Source organism: Podarcis raffonei, chromosome 9 (genome assembly GCF_027172205.1).
Source record: "Podarcis raffonei isolate rPodRaf1 chromosome 9, rPodRaf1.pri, whole genome shotgun sequence".
NCBI lineage: Eukaryota > Metazoa > Chordata > Lepidosauria > Squamata > Lacertidae > Podarcis > Podarcis raffonei.
Genome location: NC_070610.1, coordinates 21814138 through 21839384, shown reverse-complemented (window position 1 = coordinate 21839384; position 25247 = coordinate 21814138). Strand labels below are relative to the sequence as shown.

The 25247-nt window shown below is 39.8% G+C and overlaps 1 protein-coding gene across 1 annotated transcript; it reads right to left on the bottom strand.

Moving 5' to 3' along the window:
* On the bottom strand, positions 1 to 25247 carry ZDHHC2 (zinc finger DHHC-type palmitoyltransferase 2). Its single transcript, XM_053404481.1, has 13 exons — positions 24868 to 25247; positions 14145 to 14171; positions 11144 to 11238; positions 9725 to 9845; positions 8415 to 8484; positions 8015 to 8047; positions 6801 to 6921; positions 5117 to 5249; positions 4896 to 5022; positions 4691 to 4783; positions 3856 to 3968; positions 3112 to 3189; positions 1 to 2935 (listed from the first exon to the last, which is right to left on the bottom strand). Exons 1-12 carry the CDS (start codon positions 25061 to 25063, stop codon positions 3149 to 3151), a joined length of 1170 nt encoding a protein of 389 aa, XP_053260456.1. The 5' UTR covers positions 25064 to 25247; the 3' UTR covers positions 1 to 2935; positions 3112 to 3148.

Below are 25247 nucleotides of genomic sequence, written 5' to 3'. Positions count from 1 at the left end.
TCAAAGCACTCAAACATTTTAATCACCTAAAATTGTGTCCTCTGCTAAATAGGGCAGCAGCTTTAAAAACAATTTGAAAACATAATTACTTCTACAGACTTAAGACAGCAAGCAGCTTCTTAAGAGACATTTCCCTTCCATTATACATTGGAGGGAATAGTTCATCTAAAAACAAAAGTATATTTGTTCCTTCAAAATTATTGTTTTTACCTGTGTAAAAGTTTATGCAAATTTAATCAGCAGATTAAATTGACCAGTCAGCCAAAACCCACACAATTGACCAAAATGTCTTTAATTAAAGTGAGAGTCCTAGTTTTCAGTTAATCGGTGTTTTAGCCATGCAGGTGGAGGCGGAGTGCGAAAAGATTCCTTTCTCCCGTACTATAATTTATGAAGGAATTTGAAATTTGCATTTCCAGAAACAGGAAGTCATAGAGCTTCTCTAAAATTCTGCAGTAGCCATACCTACATCACCACTTACTACCTATGACACCCACTTCTGCTATTTGCTCACTCCCTAATCCCACACGCTTTTATTGTGAAGCCCCATTGTTCACAGATAGCACTGGTATTTACATTCAAGAAAATATGGTCGGGATGTATAACAGCCATTCCTACCTTAATAATTATGTGTGACATCTGAATTAGCTGGAAAAAGTGCATCATGATAATGCATTTACACCCATCATAGGCTGGCTCAATCTTTTGCATGAACCCCACTTTCCCAGGAGGTATGCTTAAATACTGGAATCGGACACAGTCATCAATCTTCCTTTCCATGATGCAGCAATGTGAGCCATATTTAAAATGTGCTCTGATAGTCTGAATTTTACTGAAAAATACTATAAGATAGATTTTATCTGTAATAAATGTGTCCCACGAAAACTGAATTTCAGCTTTCCCCTTCATTTTATACACATTTTAATGAATGCTGGTAAAGTATCAAAGGCAGCCCTGCATAACCAGAATACACATCACAATGTGCATTATGATGAAGCAATGAAAGTACCAGTCTTTCCCATTCGGTCCCTGTGATTCTCATGACCACTTCCAACATTGAACACTAAGTAAATACAACATTATGCTATAGAAACTATTGGCTGCAAAACACATCTGCACATACTGTGTAAAACTATGTAATGCAGATCACAATGATCTCAAATATCCCAGGGACATATTCTGGCACTTCTGGTGACTGAACCTGTAACGACTCATTTGGATTAAAATGTAGATAGGGGTTGCATGGGGGGAGGGGCGGCCTTCCAGTTATAATGGCAATGATGTCAGAGACATCATACCATTTCACTTTAATAGAACCTTATTTACATGGGTGATTAATTTTGAAGTAATCCTCCAAGTCTTCTTTGTTGCCTGAAGAATAGGAAATAACGTTCTTAATGTTTCAGAAAAACATTAACAGTGATTCACTCAGGAACTGGGCTCTAATGGTCCTCCTGCTTTTGAAAAAATATTTTTACTTGGTGCAACTGCAGCTGTAGGGTAAGTCACGGAGGCAGATATGCATCCTACTGTGTCTATAATAATTTAAAAATCTGACTACCCAACTGATTTTAAAGTGGCAATTTGTTTCACAAATGCACCCTTGTGAGTTACGTATAATTTCCTCTGCTCATAATATTACCAACTTCTACAAACCATCTTGGAATTAAATATTACCACCTATTTTATGTAAACAGCACAATATATTTTAAGTGATCCATTAAATGTATATAATTTCATCTGAGATACCGTGCATGCAAAGGCACTGATAAAAAACGTATTATGAAACTTCAGTTTTCTTGGCTTCAGAAATGTCTGACAAATCTTACAAAAGCCTAAACAACTGTTAGTTTCATTTAAAATAAAAAGGGTCTTTGCAAGCCCACTTGGCTTCATAATCCAGAGTGTAGTCATCACAGTAATTAATTTTAGTATGTTCTACATGATAATATACATCTTATATGTACATCATCAGGGTAATGATGAGGAATGCAGCAATTTAAGGATGCTAAATCAAACTGAGAAAAGATTCATCTAGTTAAAATGGAGCCTCTTAAAGGCACAAAATTTAGGTTAAGCTTTTGAAGCCTAGCAGTCTCAAGGAATATTAATATCAAACACTCCTAATAAGGTTGAATAACTGAATAGTAAACAATCACACATTTATAGTCTCACTAAACTTTGCTCCGATCATGTTTTACATGCACATAAATTGAGGATGGAGTTTGTCTTCTGCTTCCCCTGTATGATTTAAGAGAAATTGTAGCCTAGCTAGAAGTAGGTGAGTCATGTATAAAGTGGGGGGGGGGCTATTATATTAGCATCAAACAAAACCTTTCCTAAAACTTATCCAACCTATCTAACTGAGGTTAGTTTAAATTTAAAAGTGTGACTAACCCAGCTGAAGGTAGGATTCAAAATATAGTCCAATCATTCTAGCCTACTAAGCTCCCCAAATCAATTGCTAAAAGTTGAGAATATATTTGCATGGTTAAAGATAACTTGTATGTGGAAACCAGAGGCAAAACTTAAAAGATTCAAGAATTGCCATAAGAGCAGGTTCAGGTTATATGAAAATAGGTTACACTCACCTGAGCTATCAATGCCAATGCAAAAATCCCCCTTTTAACCTAGTCCTTTAAAAAGGACTAGGTGTTGTCCTGTACGTCTTAAGGAAAGACTACCTGCTTTCCCAATGTGTAATCTTCAAGACATTCCTTTTGAATTTTAACAATAATTTGTGTTACCCAAAACATTCTTTTCATACATGTAAGAGATGGTAACAGGTCTTATATTTCAAGTGATGATACAGAGACAGCTAAATTAGATCTTGAAATATCTTCTGGCACATCCATGCTGCAGTGGACTGGAACAGCTGGTCAATGGATGCTGATGTTGTCGAGGAATCCCTCATCCTCTCATCAACAATTCTTAACTACAATAAAGCATTAGAGTACACCAGTATGAAAAACAAAGGGTTCTGATGTAACGGCTATCATGTGTCCACAATCTAAATCACATGCAGATCATGAACTACAGAAGATTATAATAGAGAAATTTATTTAATTATAAAGGTGTCAAGAAAGTTAATTTTTAAAAAGAACAACTTACTTTAAAGATCCAGAATTTCTCTCTTGTACTTGCATGACTAGGTTTCATTTTCCATCGTTAGTGCAGGATTGGTCATACCTTTGAAAAATAAAATGATGCTTTGAAGCAGTGATTCCTATTTTTTTTACCAGACAGCCTCAGCAGCAGAATTCTACATCCCTTCAACATATATCTGTTGCTGCTACCCTTAATTTCTCTAAAATATATGATACTATGAGCAATGGATATTGTCTGCAGTGAAAAAGATCTTGGCAAGGCTTTGACAAATACGAGAATATTGTCCTTCAGATAGCCTACAGTTGCATGCATAACAGGAAGTCAAAAATATTATAAATGCCTCTTGTGGAGTTTGGTCATCAGTATGAGGTCTCTATACTTAATGAATAGGTCTCAAAATCAGAAATCCAAAGACTACTGTGGTCCATGGAGCAGGTATGTGTAATAAAGATACCAATGCCCAACTGATTCAGGGAACTTTTTTTAAAAGGACAAGCTGTGCTGCATTCTCATGCATGTTTATTTCAACAGACCCTGTTTTGTTGCCAGAAATCCCCTGCTTTTAATTCACCCACTGCCCAGAAAGTTGCAGTTTTCAAATTAGAGCTTAGGTATAAAGGAACTGCTCATATAGTATCTGCTTTGTACATAAATTTTATTTTGTTTTCAAACCGGACTGAAAGCTAGGCCTGCAAGCAAGTCACCCTGAAAATATCAAAGCATAAAAAAGCCACAATAATCTCTTACCCGATTTGTTATTTTCAATACTTGTGCTGGTTTCTGTCCAAGACTGAGAATCAGTAAGGAGATGACTTTGGGAGTCTCGTAATGGTTTAGCAGGAAAATGATGACTATTCTCACTATTCAATGACAAAAATGTTGAAGGTGGAGCAAAAATATCGTTAGAAGACCGCCAGGTTAGGGTGAGGAATCTCATTACCAATGTTTTTATTTTTCCTATAAATATTCCAACTTGGGTGCTCTGTGTTTCCTGGTGCATTTGATGAATTCCAGTGCCTAAACAAGTTAGTCTGAATTGTTGATGCATGTGTGCTAGAGGGAGCAGCAGGAGATGCAAGCTAGAGGTTTGCAACTCCTCACTGAGATAGGATAATAGCCAGGTGTTAGAGTGCTCATATGGTATGGTTTGTCACAATGCAGCATCCATGTGCTGCATGATGGGTACCATGTTTGTTTAATTGCAGTACTTATTTATTTTATAAATTTTATACCCTGCCCTTTTGCTGAAAATGTTCTCAAGAGTGGTTTACAAAAACCAGCATGAAGATGGTCCCTGCCCTCAGGAACTGGAGAGAGTAACATTCTGTAAAAATATGGAGCATGTATGTGTATTTGTTTTTAAATGATCGCATAGAAGAATGCTATGTACAGTCATTTCTGCATCTACAATCAAGAATTATGGATTGTACAAGGTCATTAATTATGTGTCTCAAATGCTACTTGTGAGAGTGCTTCTATGCCAATGTACACTTAAATGTTAATATGACTACTATCTAAGCAGCAGGCAAGAAACAAAAAACAAGGTAAGTGGAAACTAGACAAGGAATAAATATAGGCTTACTTTTTGTTTGAAGAACTATGTCCAGAAGGAGTAGAAGCCTGCTCAGGATCTTGGTTAACAAGGCAGGTAGGAAAGGAGCATCCATCACCTAGGCTGAAAAGTAAAATGAAACAACATTGTAAGTAGGCAAGCAGCATTAAAAACTCTTTCAACTTTCATTGTTGGTTTCAAAACATAACTGGTTTTCTTTCAATACAACACCTACCTGGAAAACACTGGCAGGAACCAATATTTTTTCTCATCCCCAAAGACTTGTCTTAGGTTTTTGTCAAATCCCAAGCTAAATCCATTCTTATCTGTTCCATGTCGAAAAACAGGTGCTCTGAATGCCTCTGGAAAGGGAAGAGATGTTTACATTCCTCAGCCCATTCAAAGCGGTGCACACAGTTCACAGAATATGGACTGAATCAAATTATGAATCCTCACCTAATGTTGATTTATTTTTGGTCACTAACCAACAGTGATATCCAAAGAGAGATGATAAGCTGACAGAAAACATGGCTGCGGCAAAGAATAAAAACATAATATGGAACTTGGCTTGAGTATCAGGAAGGCCATTCTATAAAGAAAGGAAGGGGGGAAATATCAATGCTTTATACTGGAAATAAAAGAAAGGATCTTTTATCACCTATGTTGAACTTCTCTAATTGCTAAGGAAATTTTATTCAAGTAGTTTATAGAGTTACTGGGACACACCCAGATACACCACCCCCAATACTTTGGGAGAATGGTGGAAGATACAGTTGCATACCTCGGAATTCGAACGGAACCCGTTCCGGAAGTCCATTCGACTTCCAAAGCATTCGACTTCCAAAGCGTGGCTTCTGATTGGCTGCAGGAAGCTCCTGCAGCCAATTGGAAGCCACGGAAGCCCTGTCAGGCATTCGGCTTCCAAAAGAACGTTTGAAAACCGGAACACTCACTTCCAGGTTTGCAATGTTCAGGAGCCAAAACGTTCGAGAACTAGGCTGTTCGAAAACCAAGGTACGACCGTATATGATAAATATTCTATGGGTACTAATGGATCACAGCCTCAGGAAGTAAGGCTAATTTTGTTAATAAGCACTGTTTCGTTTTCGTATTGTTTCAAAGTACTCATAATTACTATGCCTCAGTAATAATGCATTCTTTCCCTGTGTAACTTCTCATTTTCAGACAGGATTCCTGATATTCAACAACCACCTTAAATGGTAGTTCAGCAGTGGCCTGAATATGAATCCAGAGTAAATCAGTTTTAGTTAAATTCCTTTGCTAAGTTAATTTGGACTAAAATAACAGTTAACACAGATTTCAGTGGAACCCAAGCACAACTAAACAAAGTTTACAATGCTTACTTCTCTCAGTGCTGAACCTGGCTGTGGCCCACCATTTTAACTCCCATACAGTGTCACTGAGGCCCCAACATAGCATTGATCCAGAGTAATGCTACATTGGGGCAACAGAGGCATTATCAATGAATTAAAATGGCAGGTGTCCGAAGTTACACTTGCTACTAGATTGGCTTTTTTCTTTTTGCTGCTGAGCCTGCCTGTCAGGTAAGATAAAGGAAAGGGGCAGACAGAGAGTCACTGCCACAAAGGCCCTATCAAACCGGGCATCAACCCTGAGTGGCTTTTAACAGTCAATGTAGGCCATATGCCATTTTTAAAAATGCTTTTGATCTTTGTCAGCTAGCATAAAAACGACAGGTTTTTCTTCCCCAAAGCATTAACAAGCTTATTACTCTTACATGGCTACCTACCTGTAACTAAGCTTATTACTCTTCTTCTCCCTTACCAAATCATAACGACTGACCGTGACTACAAAAACTGAGATAGAACTCTTCTAAATTATTATTTTATTATGATTATTTATTAAACTTGTATACTGCCCTATACCCATAGATCTCAGGGTGGTTCACTACAGTCTAAAAATAGATAATATATGAACATTAGTTAGCAGAACAATCCTATGCTTTTTCCCATGAAAATAATTCCCACTGTGTCCAGCTGGGTTTACTTTCCTTACTGCCTAGTAATTGTGTTTAGGATTGTACCCTATATATAAGCAGTCAACATGTTTATGTTTACAGAGCTAAATATTTGAAACATGAAAGACTTTTAAAACTTACTGTCCAGAATTTAATAAAATACTGTAAATCGGTTGCAACAATGAAAAGGCAGTATAACAGAGAATATGCCAAGAAAAGAAGGAAAAATTTGTAATTGGAAAATCCAACACAGTTGTTCACCCTAGGGAAAAAGAAGCTTGCATCACTGAAAATACACACATATAATTAATTTTCATTTATATTTCTTCATAGGCCTCAAACTATGTATTTACCTCCCATCTTTCTAATCCATTATAATCAATGAAATTCCTCTATTTAAAGCAGTAATGACTGGGTGCTGAGGAATATTGCAAACATAAAAATGTCTGTCCTCAAAGGGAACCACTTGCATACCAATGGCATCTGGGCTTTTTCAGATATTCTCCCTGGGCTTTGCACAAGGAGCACATCATAGCTGCAGTAGACTCAAGCACTAAAATACATCCATATTTCCCATGCATGAACTTCAAAAAATTATTGTTGAAAAGATTTACTTTTCTCTCGGCTTCCGTGGTTGTTCAAGATGGAATTCTAATGCCAAAAAAATCTGTGCACAATAGCCAATGTGGTGTCTTCTAGATACTGTTGGACTACATATTCTGACTTTTGCTGGCTAGGTTGATGGCAGATAAAATGCAACACCATCAGGACACCACCCTGACCAGTTCTGGTTTACTGTATGTTGCTATTTTACTGGAGATTAATGACACTCCTTTTCCCAGGCATAAATTGCTATTTTGACAATTTCTTTTTTTATTTTATTACTGTTTTTTTAAAATTAAAATGACGATTAAAAATCTATTATATCTAGATTTCTTTTGAAGAATGTGGTCCCATCTAGCAGGACTTCTCACATAACCTTTTAATACCTGAAAAACTAACCATGCAAAACGTAGGCATCACTTTCCTCCCTCATAGCAATTCCCTGCCATTTTGTGAAATGTTTCTATTTTCCTTAGCTGTAGACTATGTGGTACTCCTCTCCAAGATAGCACACACAAATACCTTGTTTAACAAAAATAAAAGCAAAAGCAAAAAACAGGTGATTCCATTCCAATAGTTATCACCGTTGCTGCAAGGCTACTACCCCCAAAATGCTGTGCTATTGCCACAAGATCTTGCCATGCCACTTCCTCAAATCTCATGAGTGAAACTTTTCACCCCTCATCATCAGGAAACAGTGTTTGTTTCCCATATTATCTAATCCAAAGTGATGAAGTAACATGTCTACTTACCAAGGGCAGTGATGATCCATTTTCAAAATACATCTTTAAAAAGACAAACAACAATAATAGAATATAATTGGCAGTATCAAGCTTGCGGTGATAGCTAATAGTCTATGTCAAATGAAATGCCTCAAATATTAAGCATACAATTTTTTTCAATAAGTTACTCAGGTGTTATGTCCCAATGAGATCACCGGTCTATCCACACATGTAAATAATAGCAGAATTCCACACTGAGAAAATAAATAATCAAATTCTAATTTATAAAGAAATAATAATCATTAATAAAATAAAAAACTATATTTAAGTATATTTAATTTCTTCAGTAATCCATGCAGGTAATTTTCATTGCTCAACTCTTTAAGCAATAACAGAAATGCTACATAGCCTTGCAATATTTGTTCCTTACTTATCACAAACAGAGCAGTGATGACAACGGTCTGGTTTTACAAGTTGGCATCTGTCACAGTATCTGATTGCTGCAAAGACAGAAAAAGACTTCTGTTTAACATAAACGTTACTGTTTTGCTGGTCCCAGAAACTGATGCAGTAAGGGGGGGAAATGTTCTGCCAAGAAATTTATGTTTCTTTTTCATGTCTTAACTTGCTAACAATGTAATATTTCTAACCATAACAGGTGAAAAATATGAGCTGATTTAAGCCTGCAGTCCTAACCACCCTTAAAAAGTTCCACTGAATTAAATAGGACTTACTGTATTTTTTGCTCTATAAGACTCACTTTTTCCCTCCTAAAAAGTAAGGGAAAATGTGTGTGCGTCTTATGGAACGAATGCAGGCTGCGCAGCTATCCCAGAAGCCATAACAGCAAGAGGGATTGCTGCTTTCACTGCGCAGCGATCCCTCTTGCTGTTCTGGCTTCTGGGATTCAGAATATTTTTTTTCTTGTTTACCTCCTCCAAAAACTAGGTGCGTCTTGTGGTCTGGTGCGTCTTATAGAGTGAAAAATACGGTACTTCTAAGTAAACATGGTTAGGATTGCACTGCTAGTCACTATCCCAAAACTAACTTTGCACTCATGTAGCTTGAAAGATTACTGGCAATCGTATCAACCGGCTGCTTGAAGGGGAACAGGACTAAATCCACACATACACTCCATGGCTCAGGCTTCCTCAAACTTGGCCTTCCAGATGTTTTGAGACTACAATTCCCATCATCCCTGACCACTGGTCCTGCTAGCTAGGGATCATAGAAGTTGTAAGCCAAAAACATCTGGAGGGCTGAGACTGAGGAAGCCAGCCATGGCTGGTCAGTGTTACCACCAATTCTCAGGCTAGTTGCTACATCAGGCTGATGAGTGACACATACAATTCTCCAACTAGCTAGGGGCATGCATACAAAGACTGCTTCTGTGCTTGTAAAGCCCCTAACTGGATTGAGGTTATTATGATTTACCCAGATGGTGTTTAAATGTATTCACCTTTATCCAGGCCCAGGAATGGGGAGCCTCTGGCCTGTGGGCCAAATCCAGCCTTTCAGGCCTCCACATTTGGCCTGTGAGCATGTTTTGGGCAAGCCACTCCCATCTGCCCCCAGGTAAAGGCGGGACATGGTTGAAAGGAGCTTTGCAGGCACTCCCAATCTGTTTTAAGTTGATCATACAAAGCACAAGTGAAAGGGAGTTTTACAGGCATCTCTTCTAAGAGAATTCCCTCAGGAAGAACAATAATTTCCCACGCTTCAATCTTAACAACTGTTTACCTCCAGACATTGTTCTTGTGTAGACGGGGAGGTCCTTGGCTGCTCTCCTCAGCACTTCCTGATGGATTTCGCTTCTAGTTTCTCTGTCTAACAGTTCCTTATCTGCATAGGTCAGGTGGTACTAGAAAAAAAGGAAACTGAATTAGTAGCACAATAATAGGTAACTGCTCTTACACATCTTGAATACATGGTTATGATGTGCCAGGTGATTTGCATGATGGCTCAGTTGGTTACACCATGGTGCTGATAAAGCCAAGGTAGCAGGTTCAATCCCTGTACAGGACAGCTGCATTTTTCTGCATTGCACGGGGTTGGACTAGATGACCTTCAGGCTCCTACCAACTCTACAATTCTATGCTTTATGTGTGCGCCTCCCAGCCTAGGAAGAATGGTCTGAATCCAGACTGCAGATAGTTAATCCAAAAACTTTTATTCCCGCTGCTGACTCCTTTCCTCCTTGGCACTGATTTATGGCCAGTTATCCTTATCTTGAACACATTCATTTGTGGATAATGGAGGTTAGGGAGGATTTTGCTCTATATTTTCAAAGCATAGCGTTTCTCTCCTCCCTTCCCTCTCAGTTTCTTTCTCTCACTCACACAGTTCCAATTTTGTTAAATTCCATATTATATTCCAATTTCTTCCATCCTCACTTGTGCAGATATTTTTAATAAAACTTGCAAAACTTTAATAAAACCCAGCGCCTTTGCCTGCCTTCGCATTCCATGGGGAAGCGAGTGTCAGACCGCCAGGCAAACTGTGGGCGAGAGCCTGGTTCCTCTTCCAACCTAAGAGGAATGCAGATAATGAAATTCCCTCATCATTATTTGATTATCTCAGTCTCTCTCTCTCTCTCTCTCTGTGTGTGTGTGTGTGTTGGGAGAGACTTCATTCCTGGCACACTGGAAACAGGAAGCCTGCAGCCTAACTTTCTCAACGCTCCATATTATTCACATCTCAACCCCAGGTGAGATAGTTTGAAAAGTCAACCTTTTCAACCTTCAAATAGTCTCAGTAGGAGACATAAGTTATCATGTCCTATTGCTAAGCTTGAAAAGATTAAGACCAAGTGCTTTGGTTTTCTTTCCTCTTTCATTCACAGTCCTTTTCTTTATGTGTCTTGCCTTTTGGATTGTAAGCTTGAAGGCAAGGATTGCCTTTTTCTTTTTGCTGACGAGCTGAGTAAAAATATTTCAAACAGACAGACAAACCAAAGTGCATGAAGGAACACTGTGCTTTTATTCACCCAGATGTAAAATGTTTGCAACCATGTTTGACTAACTGGTGGCCTTCAGGTGAATGGGACCTAGAGATAACGAATTCATACAAGGTGTTATTTACACCTAAAAAAAATGGGGATATTATGCACCAGAAACAAAATTAACAAAGGCCTTTTTCTTACATCACACCATAACTTACTTCTTTGGAAGGATTCATTGGTGATGTAAAGATTGTTTTCCAGTAAGACCACACAAACATCGTGAAAAATAGATGGTAGGCAAGCAGGCACACCACTAAATCAAAGACATAAAATTAAGGCATTAAACAAATTACAGAAACTGCATAATAGTGTGAGAAATATACAGACAACCAAGGTGAAGCTAAACATTTCCAAGGGGTCCACAGTAGGTAACAGTGCTATCAAGACATCAGCACAACTATAAAATAAAATAAGGGTAATTAAAGAAATTATGTAGCACTACCAGAAAATGTGCAGCCAGACTTGTAAGGTTTACTAGGAAGAATTCTATGGGTGCAATTTAGCACTGTACTAATTTGATTATTCTGCCAGTGCAAGCATTTCTGCTCGCTTGATGAAATTATCTCCCATTCTCCTCCCCACTTCCCAAGCCCACCAAGAAGATTTGGGGGAGGTGTGGAGGACACACAGGAGACAACAACTATAATATGAGTCAAGTCATGCAAGGTTGGAAGCTACAGGAGCAGACCAAGGTACGAGAGGGAGGAAAGATGAGGTGTACTCGCAAGCAATTTAAGGTCCTCCAGTATCCTCCCTAAACTCATGGGAAATTTATCTGGCTGTTCTTGAAGAATGCAGCGTTAAGAGATGAGCTTGTCTGTTGGCTATTTCTATTTATTTAATTAACTCACTGATTCATCTGATAAGTTCCCATCACCATAGAGGGCTCCCACTGCTGTGGACACTTAAAATAATTAAAACGAACACAGTGATATTACAGACATTACTAATTGATAAAATCTAATAGAAGTCATAAAAACATAACTTAAGACCAGTTACAGTTTAAATCAGGCTGACTACAAAGCCATGAACAAGTCTCATTAGTTCTGCATCTGAAGCCTGATGGAATCAGTTAAAATAATTCCTTCCCAATGACTGACATTACTGGCTCAGTGAAGGGTCCAGTTAAGGATTCCAAGATTAAGGTTCTGAGCTGCTGATTTTCAGCAATGGTTGAGTGAATATCACTTTGCAATGAGGACAGATATAATATATGGAACCAGACCTCATAGCAGATTCTCCAGCAGTAGTGTGAGCTTGGATTCCTCCCAGGTTTGCAACTGAAATGATGTGCACACCAGCAAAATGAACCCTGGTATTGCCCCTCCCGCATGCTTCAGATTGGTTCTCCACATTTTTTGTTTGTTTTTATAAGTGCCTCATGATCATTCACACAGTGATGCATTCATTCATCATCTTATTAGTTTCCTTTCTGAAAAGGAAACTTCTTTAAACTGCCAAACTGCTCGAGGGATAGAAGGGGGGAGATTTTTTTGGCAGTGAGGACATATCCAGATTGGCAACGCTGATCTAAGAATATGATGAACCTCTTCACTCTAATAACTATTTACAGTGGTACCTCGATTTTCAAATGTCTCAGAAGTTGAACATTTCAGTTTTCGAATGCCAAAAACTCGGAAGTAGCTGCTTCAGTTTTCAAATGTTTTTTGGAAGTTGAACATGCCACGTGGCTTCCGTGTTTGAGTTTTCCGTAAGTAAATGCTTTAATTTTCGAATGTTTCAGAAGTCGAACGGTCTTCTGCAGCAGATTACGTTCGAAAACCGAGGTACCACTGTATTTATTTAAATAAGAATATTTATTTACTTAATAAGAATATCCAGCCTTTCCAAGGCTTACACTTCACTCAAGGCAGCTTACATAAATACACAATAAAACATATTAATAAAATACAGATATGACAGGCACGACAAATAACTGGTAGTCTTCAACACAGACTCTTATCCAAAGTGCTGCAGTGAAAGCTTGCTGGAATGGAAAGGTCTTCAACAACTGATGAAATTGTCCAGGGAAGGAGGCATTCAAACCTAAAAGGACAAGGTGTTTCAAGATCTAGGTGTGGCCACATCAAAGGCCCTCTCTTGGGTGCCTACCATCCATGGCTCTTCTATAAGTAGGATACAGAGAGGGTTCTCCCCACTAGATCTTAGGCAGGAGGCAAGCTAGTCTGGAAGGAGGCAATCCTTTAGTCAACCTGCACCTAAACCATTTAGGACTTTATAGGTGAATGCCAAAGCTTTCAACAATATTCTTCCCCATCCAAAACAGGCTGAATCCCTATTCCAGAATCCGTCTCTCTTCTGACTAGGAGCACTTGTGTATTGTTTGGATTAAATATCAATTTGTTAATGCTCATCTTGTGCATTCCTGCCTCCAATCACCAATTTGGAACATAAACAACTTCCTTAGTAATTGTTGAACAGCAGAAACAGAGCTGTGTGTCATCTGCAGTCACCTACCAACCACAATTGCTTCACAGCATAGTTTGTTTTTTCCCCAAATGGGGAAATTTTTTATTCTTTTATCCCCAAATGGGGGAAAAAATAAAGAAGCTGCCCACATTTCCAACATTTACTATAAAGCAGCAGTTTCTGCCACTTCAGACTGTGCGGAAGGGGAGGCACACTCTTAAATACGCCCCCATGCAAACAGTAATCAGGATATCAAGAAAAGGAGTAATAAAATGCAGACTAGGATTCTACCAAAAGTCTATTTTATCCTTCTTTACTTGCATTGATATTGAACTTGATTATTGAGTAACTTACACAAGCTGATTCAAAATCATATCTCCATAAGCATTCATTCTCTCCCTCTCTCCTTGCCTTATATTCTGTATCAGTTTTAGATGACTACCAGATACAGCTTTTTCCTTTTTTTTTACTACTAGTACTGCACAGAAAAAGATTTTTTCCAGGCCTGTCAGTAATTCTTCTATTGGCAGGCCCTGAATTCAAAACTGCTCATCCTGGTATAAGTTAAATAAAAATAATTACATGCGTAGATATAGGAATCAAAATGCAGAGAGTAAATCACGAAATGTGTAGTAAAACCTTGCTAAAGCTAAGTGAACTCTATATACACTTTTTTTGAGATATTTTAAGAAAAGCAAAACATAAATGTAATAATAAATAAACAGTTACCTTTTTCTCCAATATTTGTCATGGTTACTGCAAGAGAGACAGAAAAAAACAAAGTGAAAAAATATTAGTTGCCATTATTTGAGCACAAACAAGACATTCCCATCTTCTTGAGACAATGTGTACATTTGTTAGTTAATATAAATATTTTACTTTGTAAATTGCTGTGATCAATTAAACATCCATTCCAAAACAAACAAACCAACCCACCCTAGGATAATATCCTAGCAGTTACAATATTTATAAGTAAATAAAGGGGGAACATTCAGGGGCCGGTATTCTCTCTTGAAAAGATGATTAGATCCTTGAGTGGGTGAACAGCCACAACTGCATTAAAAGGAGAAATACTCTTCTCAATGAAGACAAGGAGTGCCTGGTGTGCTCTGGTCCATGGGGTCACGAAGAGTCGGACACGACTAGACGACTAAACAACAACAACTCTTCTCAGTAAGTTCTAGTGTGGAAGAGGATACAGGAGTTTCAACTTGAGATAGGAAAGACTTCTTAAGCCAGTGGAAAGTATTAAGATAGACAACACTCTTAAAGCGCTAGTCTGCAGAGATATGCCCCCCAAAGGGGTTGAGAGTGGTGGTGGAGGGAAAGGGGCTCCTGGCTCCCAGGGTCTTGATGCCCTTTTCTCACAGCTAGGGGGCTGAAACTGAAATTTCCCATTATTGTTAGCTATAAGGTTAAAATGGGATCACCAATTGGATGATCCCTAACAATTTATCTACAAGTGGTATTAACATATATTGAAATAGAGTGATACACAACCATGACTTATTGGTAGTTTTCTCCCCCATGCATCAATTTTATTTCATTTATTTCTAAAGGTATACAGCCTTAACACTTCATCATCTAAACTGCATTGGTGGTAAAAGAATTAAATGTGGGTTATGTAATTCAATTTTAGGTTTTACTAATTGTAGTATTTTGAGATACAAACACTGCATTGGGCAGCAGCAGAGGGAAAGATGGAAAGCAGGTCTCACCCCACCCGATTCTGAGACCAGCTCTGTTTAGCTCCTGCTCTTCCTCAGCTACTTCCATTCAAGTTTGTTATGATCCAAACTCAGTAACTTCAAAACTGGTACCTGAATTTACCTGTTCTTCTTCTCTCCCCATCCCTTTTGATACACATTATGTTTTATAAAGTTTTACAATGTAAGCCTGTAGGCAGGGACTGTCATTTATTTTTGATATTATGTGAGTTGCTTTGGGAGTTTTGGGGCTTAAGGGTGGGAGAAAAATGCTCCTGAATAAAGAAACAAACAAGTCAAATATGACTAAGTGGCACCTTGAGGTCCTTTGTCCAACATCTTCTACTGAGTAAATTGAGGATGCTTACAATGTATGGGGATGCACATGCATTTGAGGTTCAACTGATTTCAGCTGGAAAGATTTAAGCATGTACTTAACTTTCTCATTCATTTCAACGATGCTTCAAAGTGCTTCTGCTTCATGTCTATATATAGCTAAGTACCAGACGTTGCTGCATATTAATTATACTTGTCACAGTAAAATTATGTGACAAATATTTCAATTAAAATACTTTCAATGTATTGCCTAACTGTCACATCATCTTTTTTCAATAACTTTTCCTTTAAAAATTTACATCTCAACCAATATTTTACGTGCCATAAAGAGCAAAGCTATCTAGTGAGCTGGTCTGCCTAATGGATAAACAAAGACCCGCACTGAGGATTTTTGGTTCAAATATCATCAGTGTTATAGATTTGAGTGTGGTCTTGGCCAAGTCACGTTCTCTTAGCCTATATTCCTTTTGGGCATATGGAAATAAGTGGCCTATTTTACATGCTTGTTCAAACAGAAAATGTAATAGATTAAAACCACTTGGAAAAAATTAAGAAATGATTTAGGAATTATCATTACAATTTTAACCTCCAGGACCTTGTCATTTGTGGGTTGCTGTTTTTTGTAATCACATTACTTTCTGCATAGAGTACATCCAAAATGTTCTCCTTGTTTTGTGTTATGTCTAATACACCATACTTTTTCACTGTTCTGTTTGAGACATACTGGTTTGTTTCTGTTTAATCTCTAATACACTGCCCAGAGAGGAAGGCAGGATATAGCCCATATACTACATAGTTATGACTAAGTTCAATTGAAACCAATGAAACAAGTTAGTCAAGCCACAACTAACTTCACTTATGGAATTCAAACAGGGCTGACTGGTCCCAGCCACCATGGCCATATATAACACCAGTTTTCCTGGGCAAAAGAAGTAGACAAATGGCTGTATATGCATTTGGCATTTTGCTGGGGCTGTGGTATAGCTAACATGGTGCCCATGAATACAGCTGAGTGCCGTGCTGACCTCCCCTAAGCTCTCCACCTTTTTCTTCTCCCTTCAGAAGAGGGAAGGAAGCAATCACCACCTTAAAAAGAACACCGAGATGACCAGGGGATCATCACTCTTTACCACATCCTGCCTCTATGAACTTTTTCTGGATGAGATAAGGACCAAAAACAGGCAAGTAAGAAGGTAAAGTATGAAGACATAGTTTTTTGTTTGTTACAGCAGTGACCAACACAATGCATCTGGAGGGAGTGCAAGTAAAATGATCCAAATAAGAAGGGAAGTAGCAGAGTGTGTTTCTATGTGATTTCTCCTTGAGGCATGTGTATGTGTTTGTTTGTGTGATTCTCTTTATCCTATGTGGAGGAAGATGAGGGTTTGCCTTCTGTGAAATGGGTGTTTTTGCAATTGGTCGTCATTGACAGTCATTTTGTGAATGGGTATTCCTATGGTTCTCATTTTGTGACAGCATTCATGACACTTTCTCAAGATTTTAGATGTACTCATGGACACACATACAAAAAAGATTGACATTTTATGTGAGGGATAAAAGCTGCTAGGAGTAAAGTGAAAGGTAAAGGACCCCTGGATGATTAAGTCCAGTCAAACGAGACTATGGAGTGCGGCACTTATCTCGCTTTTCAGGCCGAGGGAGCTGGAGTTTGTCCACAGAAAGATTTCTGGGTCATGTGGTCAGCATGACTAAACCGCTTCTGGTGCACGGAAGACTGTGAAGAATGCCAGAGCACACAAACACCATTTACCTTCCTGTCGCAGTGGTATCTATTTATCTATTTGTGCTGGTATGCTTTTGAACTGCTAGGCTAGCAGAAGTTGCTGAGAGTAGGGTATAATGTGGTGTGGGAAGAAGGAGGTGGTGAGAAGAGTTAACAAATCTCCCACTTAGTTGTTTCTCCAAACTTAATTGTGGGTAAGCATGGGGGAGTCATACACAGTTGCATACAAATTCCAGTTTGGCTCGAAGATACTATCTATATCCCTGCTTCTGGATTAACAGGAAAAGTCCCCTGCTGTTCCCAGAGGTCAGGTCATAATTATTCTTCATTTGTGTGTCTTTTTGCTGAATACCAGTTTTAAAATACAAGTTTTAAAACTGAATACCAGTTTTAAAAAATTATGTTCTTTAAAATTATTTCAACATTCCTGGCCAGAAGCCTACAGTCTTCCCCCTTGAAGTAAGGTTATAGAATCAGTGGCTGCATTGCAGGTACATGCAATGCAAGTACAAATTATGTGTCAGAGGCAGTTCCTCACAAGCAGTTCCAGTGCAGCTCCTTCCGAGTATGGTTTGCAAAAATATTAAGATAGAGTGATAAAAATTCAGAGGGGGTGGTTTGGCTGTGCTAATCCATTACAGCAAATACAACAGCAGCATTTTGTAGCACCTTAAATGCTAAAAGATTCATTGTAGCATATGTTTTTTATTGAATGCTTCTACTACAATAAATCTGTTAGCATTTGAAGTGCTACATGGCTCTTTTTCAGTATTGGAATATGAAAAGGTGAAGAAGACGAGAGGGTGAAAAAAAACAGTTTATTTAACCTTATAGCTACAGCTGATGACCATTTCACATGGAGATTCTGTTCCCGGCCCCCACATGCATCAGCAGAGTGCGTATAAGCACATCCCACCTGTTATGCCCCTGTTCCACCCATTTTTTTGGTGTTTTTTGTGACATTTTCGGTCACTTCCTGGTTCAGCACTGTGTGTGCATAAGCAACTTTGAGATACACATTAACTAGTCACTGTCTGTACTGGCAAGTCTCCAGTAGCAATTACAGAGATCTAATACATACAGTGGAACCTTGGTTCTTGAATCTAATCCATTCCCGAAGTCCATTCGACTCCCGAAACCGTTCGAAAACCAAGGCATGGCTTCCGACTGGCTACAAGAGCTTCCTGCACTCAAGCGGAAGCCGCATCAGACATTTGGCTTCAGAAGAATGTTCAAAAACTGGAACACTTTACTTCCGGGTTTTCGGTGTTCGGGAGCTGATTTGTTTGTCAACCAGGCCGTTGACAAGGTATGACTGTATTTCTATATTTTATTTAAACGATTTAAATAAGTACACCCATTGTATATCATAATGGTTTTTGACTGCTGTGGATAAGGCAACTTGAGCATTAATGCCATTTCTAATACACAACTTGCAAAATCCCAGCCAATTTGTCTTTCAGCAAGTGCCAAATGTGGTGCTGATAGTTAAGAACACATTGAACTTGTATATAGTATTACTTATATATCTATGAGGCAGTAGAGATAACAGCTGCATAGAATGCAATAAGAATCCTGCTGGATCAGACCAAATGTCCATCTACTCCATTATTTTCTTTCCTTCAGACAAACCAAATGCTTATTGGAAGCCCTCACACAGAGTATAACAGCAATAGCCCTGTCCCACTGTTGCTTCAACTCCCAGGTTTTCAGATGCTGCCTCTGAACATGGAGGTTCCATTTAGCCTTCACAGCTAATAACTACAGACAAATCTATCCTCCATAAATGTCTGATTTTTTAAAAAGACCTTCTAAGCCAGTGGCCAGCACTACATCTTGTAGTCTAAACCATTGAGCCTCTTGACTTGCTGATCGTAAGGTTGGAAGTTCAAATCCGCGCAATAGGGTAAGCTCCCATTGCTTTGTCCCAGCTCCTGCCAGCCTAGCAGTTCGAAGGCATACCAGCACGAGTAGATAAATAGGTACCGCTGTGGTGGGAAGGTAAACAACATTTCTGTGCGCTGTGGCACTCGGCACAGTGTTCTGTGCACCATTGCTTAGACTTCTAGGTTGTTCATATTCACTCACAGTACAATCCTATGAATCCTTACTCAGAATTAGGTCCTACTGAATGCAAGATGGCTCTCTCTCAGGTATGTATTTACAGGATTGCAGCACCAGAAGAATAGTAGGTTGAATGGTAATTGCCACCTTCAGAAAACCATCAAGGGCAGGGGTGGGGGAGAACAAGGTTCCATAACAATGACACCATAACTTCTAAAGCAGTTACAAAACAAAGTGATGCACAATAAAATGAAGCACAGTACTGTCTGCAAGCTTATCTAATCGACAAAAATATAAGAGATATGAGAATGACACAACAGGAAATGAAATGAAGGAAAATGAACTAAATGAATAGAAACTGAGAGAACAAGCATGAATTTAAACATTGTTTCAAAACCAAAACTGATGGAAATGTTCTAGTATCAGGAGGCAGGGCATTTCAGAGATAGGGAACAAGAGCATAAGGACACAAACAACACAACACACTAGTTTTGTGGCTTGAAAAGTATTACAAGAAAATAAAGAACAAGGAGGAGGATAAAACTCTTTGTCTTTAGCTATAGAATATCTGGCACAGAAAATTAAAGATAACAACAACAAAAAATCCACAAAAAATCCAACAAAATGTGATTAACTGATCAAGGTAGATAATGTTAAATTAGAAACATTAAACAATACAATGAAATATTATGGTATAAAGGTAAAGGTAAAGGTACCCCTGCCCGTACGGGTCAGTCTTGACAGACTCTAGGGTTGTGCGCCCATCTCACTCAAGAGGCCGGGGGCCAGCGCTGTCTGGAGACACTTCCGGGTCACGTGGCCAGCGTGACATCGCTGCTCTGGCGAGCCAGAGCCGCACACGGAAATGCCGTTTACCTTCCCGCTGGTAAGCGGTCCCTATTTATCTACTTGCACCCAGGGGTGCTTTCGAACTGCTAGGTTGACAGGCACTGGGACCGAACAATGGGAGCGCACCCTGCCGCGGGGATTCGAACCGCCGACCTTTCGATCGGCAAGCCCTAGGCGCTGAGGCTTTTACCCACAGCGCCACCTGCGTCCCTATTATGGTATAAATCAAATCAAATAAAAAATGTGTTAATATAGGGCAGGGGTCACCAACTATTTTGGTCCAGTGGTCACAATTATAATGTTGAGAGAGTACTTTGGGTGCTAGTCATAAAATAGCTGCAAAGGGGGCATGGTATGACAAAACATGGGGGGCAAACCATAAATCGTAGGCAAAACTTTCTCTACAATTGAATTTCCATACTATAAAAGGATTAATCTGTTGAATTTCTGCCTATCATACAGCTGTTAAAGGCACAATAAGCCTGCCCCCCCCCGCCATGCCAACCAAAGCCTAGGCTGTCACATTAAACACAAAGACATACCTCTGAATAAACATATGCACCACTGTGCTGTAAGTAAACTATACAGTGAATTCTTAATGAGTGCTTGATCTTTAGCTCCTGCACAGGAGACAATCCTAGGCCTATCTGCAAAGTTTACACATTTGCCTTTTGTGGGAAGGGGAGTTATTTAATATCCACCCACATGTATTGCGCTGTAGCATATGCAAAAATTAATTTCTGGGGGTTATCTGATCTGAGACAAACCCACCACAAGAAAGATGCATCTTAGTTGCTAGGGGAAAAGGAAGGGCAAACTACAGAGATTCCAAGGACCATGGGAGGGAAAAACAACAGCTCTTTGGGACCTCACAGATTCCTACTGCCTGGTATCTGTCAAAGCTCTGAATTCACCTATTGGATAAAATCACTGACAGATGAGATCAGTCAGTCTGGCTCACTTCACAGAGATCACGTAAAAGGGTACCTATGCATTTTGCTTTACAACTTGCTTCCTATGGAAGCTTTTTAAAAAAATGAAAGCAGAGTCTGCAGTCCCTGCCCAGGGATGCCGCTGAAGGCGATCATGGGTGCCATGGCACCAGCGGGTGCCAGTTTGCTGGCTCCGTTTAGAAGGTTGGACTAGGAAAATTCAAATACCCAATCAGTCATTAAGCTCACTGGGTAACTTTGGGTCAGTCACTATAATTTAACCAACAGGGTTAGGATAAAATGTGTGTGTGGAGCATGTCTACCACCCTGAGTTCCTTGAAGGAATGGTAGGATATAAATGAAGTAAGTAAATAAATGCTTGGTAACTTCTTGGGGCACCCAGTTAAAGACACAGAAAGTATTTAGGGCTGGGGGAGATACAAATCTTAAAACTATTAGGCACAACATTAATCAAAATGGTATGCTAAACATCTGATCCTGTATGTGATTATGATTTGATCACAAGCCATCAATGTGTACAGTAATCTCTGATAAGGCAATGATTGTCCAAATGGTCATGAGAATCTGCCCTATCTTTCCCAAAGATTAAGGACACAATGTTTAGGGCGAAAGCTAATAGGTGAGGAAGAATTAAATTTCATATTGAAATCTAATATTCCTAGTCCAATCGCTTTATTTATAACCACTATGGATACATTCCTGCTAACGTTATGCACACACTAACTTTCCCATCGAAACAAAAAGGACTTAAAAGTGCTTTCCTTCAGCTAATTTGTGTCTTTAAACAAAGTCTAGATTTTGAAGACAAAAATGTTCATAATTAACCTTTTTTTTTATGGGAAATATCCAATTGTCACAGGGGAGAAGCCTATCAATGGTTATTAACCATTCATCAGGATTCTACAACCTATCACTGGGTTTGGGAGTCAATAGTTGTTTCTAGCAGCTATTCAGCTTCCTCATTCTCACTAAATATTCCACAAAGGTAAAGAAAGAGCATCTCTTTTGCACTCACTGCCTGACAAGGAGCCTTGCAGAAGAGTCAGAGCAAGTGGTGTGTGCTTATGTTTGTAGCAACCCGTCTTCCAAGCCCTGGCAATCCTGCTGTGTCTCAGAACAGAATACAGTCTGGTACTTTTTGAAAGCAGGACTCTCGCACACATTATATACTGGAAGCTTTTTTAAAAAACTGAATCCATATGATGGGAGTACACTAAAAGATTTTCCTATTATTTGTTAGATTTAAGTGTACGGTCACCACTGGCCCAGATAGCTGAATGGAACCTCCATATTCAAAGGCAATATACCACTGAATATCAGGTGTTAAAGACAAACAATCTGTTCTCTCCCATAGTGCATTGTTGCCTGTTATGCAAATGGATGGGGGAAATCACATCAATAAACGAGAGATGCATTGGGTCAGGCTGTGTCTCAAAACTAGGTCATGCAACTCTACCCTTTTCTTGTTCATTTCTTTACATTGTTCAGAGGAGGGAAAAGATTGAGGGAGGAGAGAAAAAGTAGAAGATGGAGGAAGAGTGAAAGAGAAAAGGAAAAATTGGCATATGTACTAAAACTGATAACTGCATCCTGCATTGGCCCCAGGTTTGAGAAGCTGAAGACTACTAGTATGATATACACTAAAACAGTGATGGTATCTACCTTAGACTTTATGTAGAACACTTCTTTTAAAAGTTGGTCACTACCTATGTAGGCAGTCTTAAACATGGGATGTCAGCTTTTAAAGCATTTGCTGTATGTTTAAGAAAGAAAGTTACTACAACCACCGAAGATAAACAAAAAATCTACTAAATAACAGCAGCTAGCCTTTAGCACACTTAACATTATTTTACAGTTCTGAAACTAAAACATGGAAGACATTTTATTTCATGTTATAGATATACAATTATAACCTTGTCCACAATAAAGTATAAAGTGCATTTTTATCTCTAGCACAAATTTATTCACAATAGCAGAAAACAGAATTAAACCGTCATATTTTGATCCAAATCCTCAAAGCACATTTGTGTGTGTGTGTCTCGAGAAAGTAAAGCATATAGAAAAGATGGCAATGGTGTACAGTTTTAATTCCCAGAAATTCATAATGTAGTTGTACTCTGTGTGGGAGGTACACTGCTGTTAGTTGTTTACTATCTTGCAGATATGCATCACCACCACAATAGTAAACTGGCATGCACAAGATTTTTTTAGTGCATGACTGGGACCTAGCTTAGCACTTTCTAGCATTTAATTAACCCAGGAGGCACCATTTACAAAAGGCAGAGTATCTCTCAAGAGACCTTCCTTTTTATTCTTAGCAGATTAAGGAAAAGGCCAAGACTACTAAAAATCACACTCCAATTAATCCCTAGATCTCTTTTTAACACCAGAACCATACAAAAATGTTGGGGTAGGAGATGAAGGAAGATTTACTATTCTCTATACAGTGCCTGCCAAGTAGGTTATATTTTGTATCTGCTCATTTCTAATAAGCAATGTGTGCTGGGCTAGAGTAAATATACACATTAAACAGAAATAGCCACAATTATAAAATCAGACACAGAAGGGTCCCAACCATTTGGCCCTTAGACAATGAGCACCTGCTAAACGTCACAAGTTAACTGTATGCCTATCCTTAGAGAACCCAAGGCACTCTGAGTGTGAGTGTGTGTACATGTGTTTTCTACCCAAGTCTATCCTTCTTAACACATGGGATTGTGAAGAGAAAGATCCTACTTGGCTCTGCCCAGGCAATGCTAAGTATGTAAACAACAACCTGCGGTAGGAGCAGCAGCGGATTAGATGCTGCTGTCACCACTCCCAAGGCAGGGCAAAAAGCAGGATGTTTTGTTCACCATGAAAACATTCCAGACCTACATATCCAAGATCGCAGTGGTGTTACTCTGCATTACATAATCCAGAGCACCACATAAATCAGTCCTGGAACTGCAATCATGTACACAGATTAGACACACCATACAGGAAAAAGCCCGACCAGGAAGCTTGCCTTTCTATCATGATTAAGAGCAGCACCAAATCACTATTCTTGATTTTAAGTGTTCAAAAAGAAAGAAAGAAAAATATAAGGGTGAAAAAGTTTTTTTGGGGGGAAATATTGGGTGAAAAGAAAAGCCCAACTCCCTGTCAGCTACAAACGAGGATGTTTCCCAACCCGCAGTGCCCACTTCCTCCTCTTGTGGAAGGTATCAGCTGAGTGTCAGCGGCCGGTTTGCCTTACGAGAGTCCGCTCTGGGGCAATCGATTGTTTATGCTGAGCGTGCGCGCGACACAGTCTCTCTCTTTCTCTCTCTGAGTGAACGAGCGCGCGTGTGCACGCGTGTTTACACACACTCAGACATACACACGCACATGCGGGTCTATTGAAAGCGCAATCCGTGTTAATAGTGTTTTACCTCAACAAACAACAGTTTAAAAACACACACACACAAAAACCCCAGCACGCCCCTAAGGCGTCAAGTTCAAATTCTGACGCGCGCGTTATTATCGAGGGACGCAGGAGGGCGCAAGGCAAGCAGGAGGGATAAAATAAAAAGGTCCCCCCTCATGCTGCCCCCGACGCAGCTTAAGGCTTGAGGTCGAAGAAGAAGAAGACAAAGGTAAAAGGCTCGCCGGGAGAGGAGTCGGGGCGAATATCCGAACCGCGCCCGCGCCCGATTTCTTAGGCGAGCTTTGGCCAGAGGTGCCTCTGGAGAAACTCTCTTCTCACCCGCGCCCCGCCATATATATAGAATATATTATCTCCGTCTATTCCTCTCTCCCCCACGCCTCCAGGGACTCACTCAAGCAGAGCTGGCCGACGTACGCGTAGTAGGACCAGGCGACGATGCTCCCGATGAAGAGAACCGGCACCCAGTAAATGAGCCACTGGCAGCTTCTCCTCACGCCTCCCGCTCGAGAGCGGCTGCTGCTGCGGGACAGTGAGATGCTCGACGAAGCCGCCGGCCCTGCCGGCGCCGCCATCTTCCCGCACCCCATTCTCCCGCCCGCTCAGCGCTCGGCCTCTTCAGCTGCTCGGTGGTCCGTCGGGGGAGCCCGGGGCCCTCGACGCACATCCCCGCCGGCGGAGGCGGCGACGGAGGCGACGCCTGCGCGGTCCCAGGGCTTTCTTCCCCCCTGTTCCCGCCTGGCCGCCCGTTGTGCCGCCCTCTCCGGGCGGAGC

Excerpts from the sequence above, each read along its gene's own strand:
- ZDHHC2 (XM_053404481.1), bottom strand. The coding sequence starts at position 25,063 with ATGGGGTGCGGGAAGATGGCGGCGCCGGCAGGGCCGGCGGCTTCGTCG. Across the intron at positions 6,922-8,014 it reads ATGGATCATCACTGCCCTTG|GGTGAACAACTGTGTTGGAT; the intron begins GTAAGTAGACAT and ends CTTTTTCCCTAG. Across the intron at positions 3,190-3,855 it reads TATTGAAAATAACAAATCGG|GTATGACCAATCCTGCACTA; the intron begins GTAAGAGATTAT and ends TATTTTTCAAAG.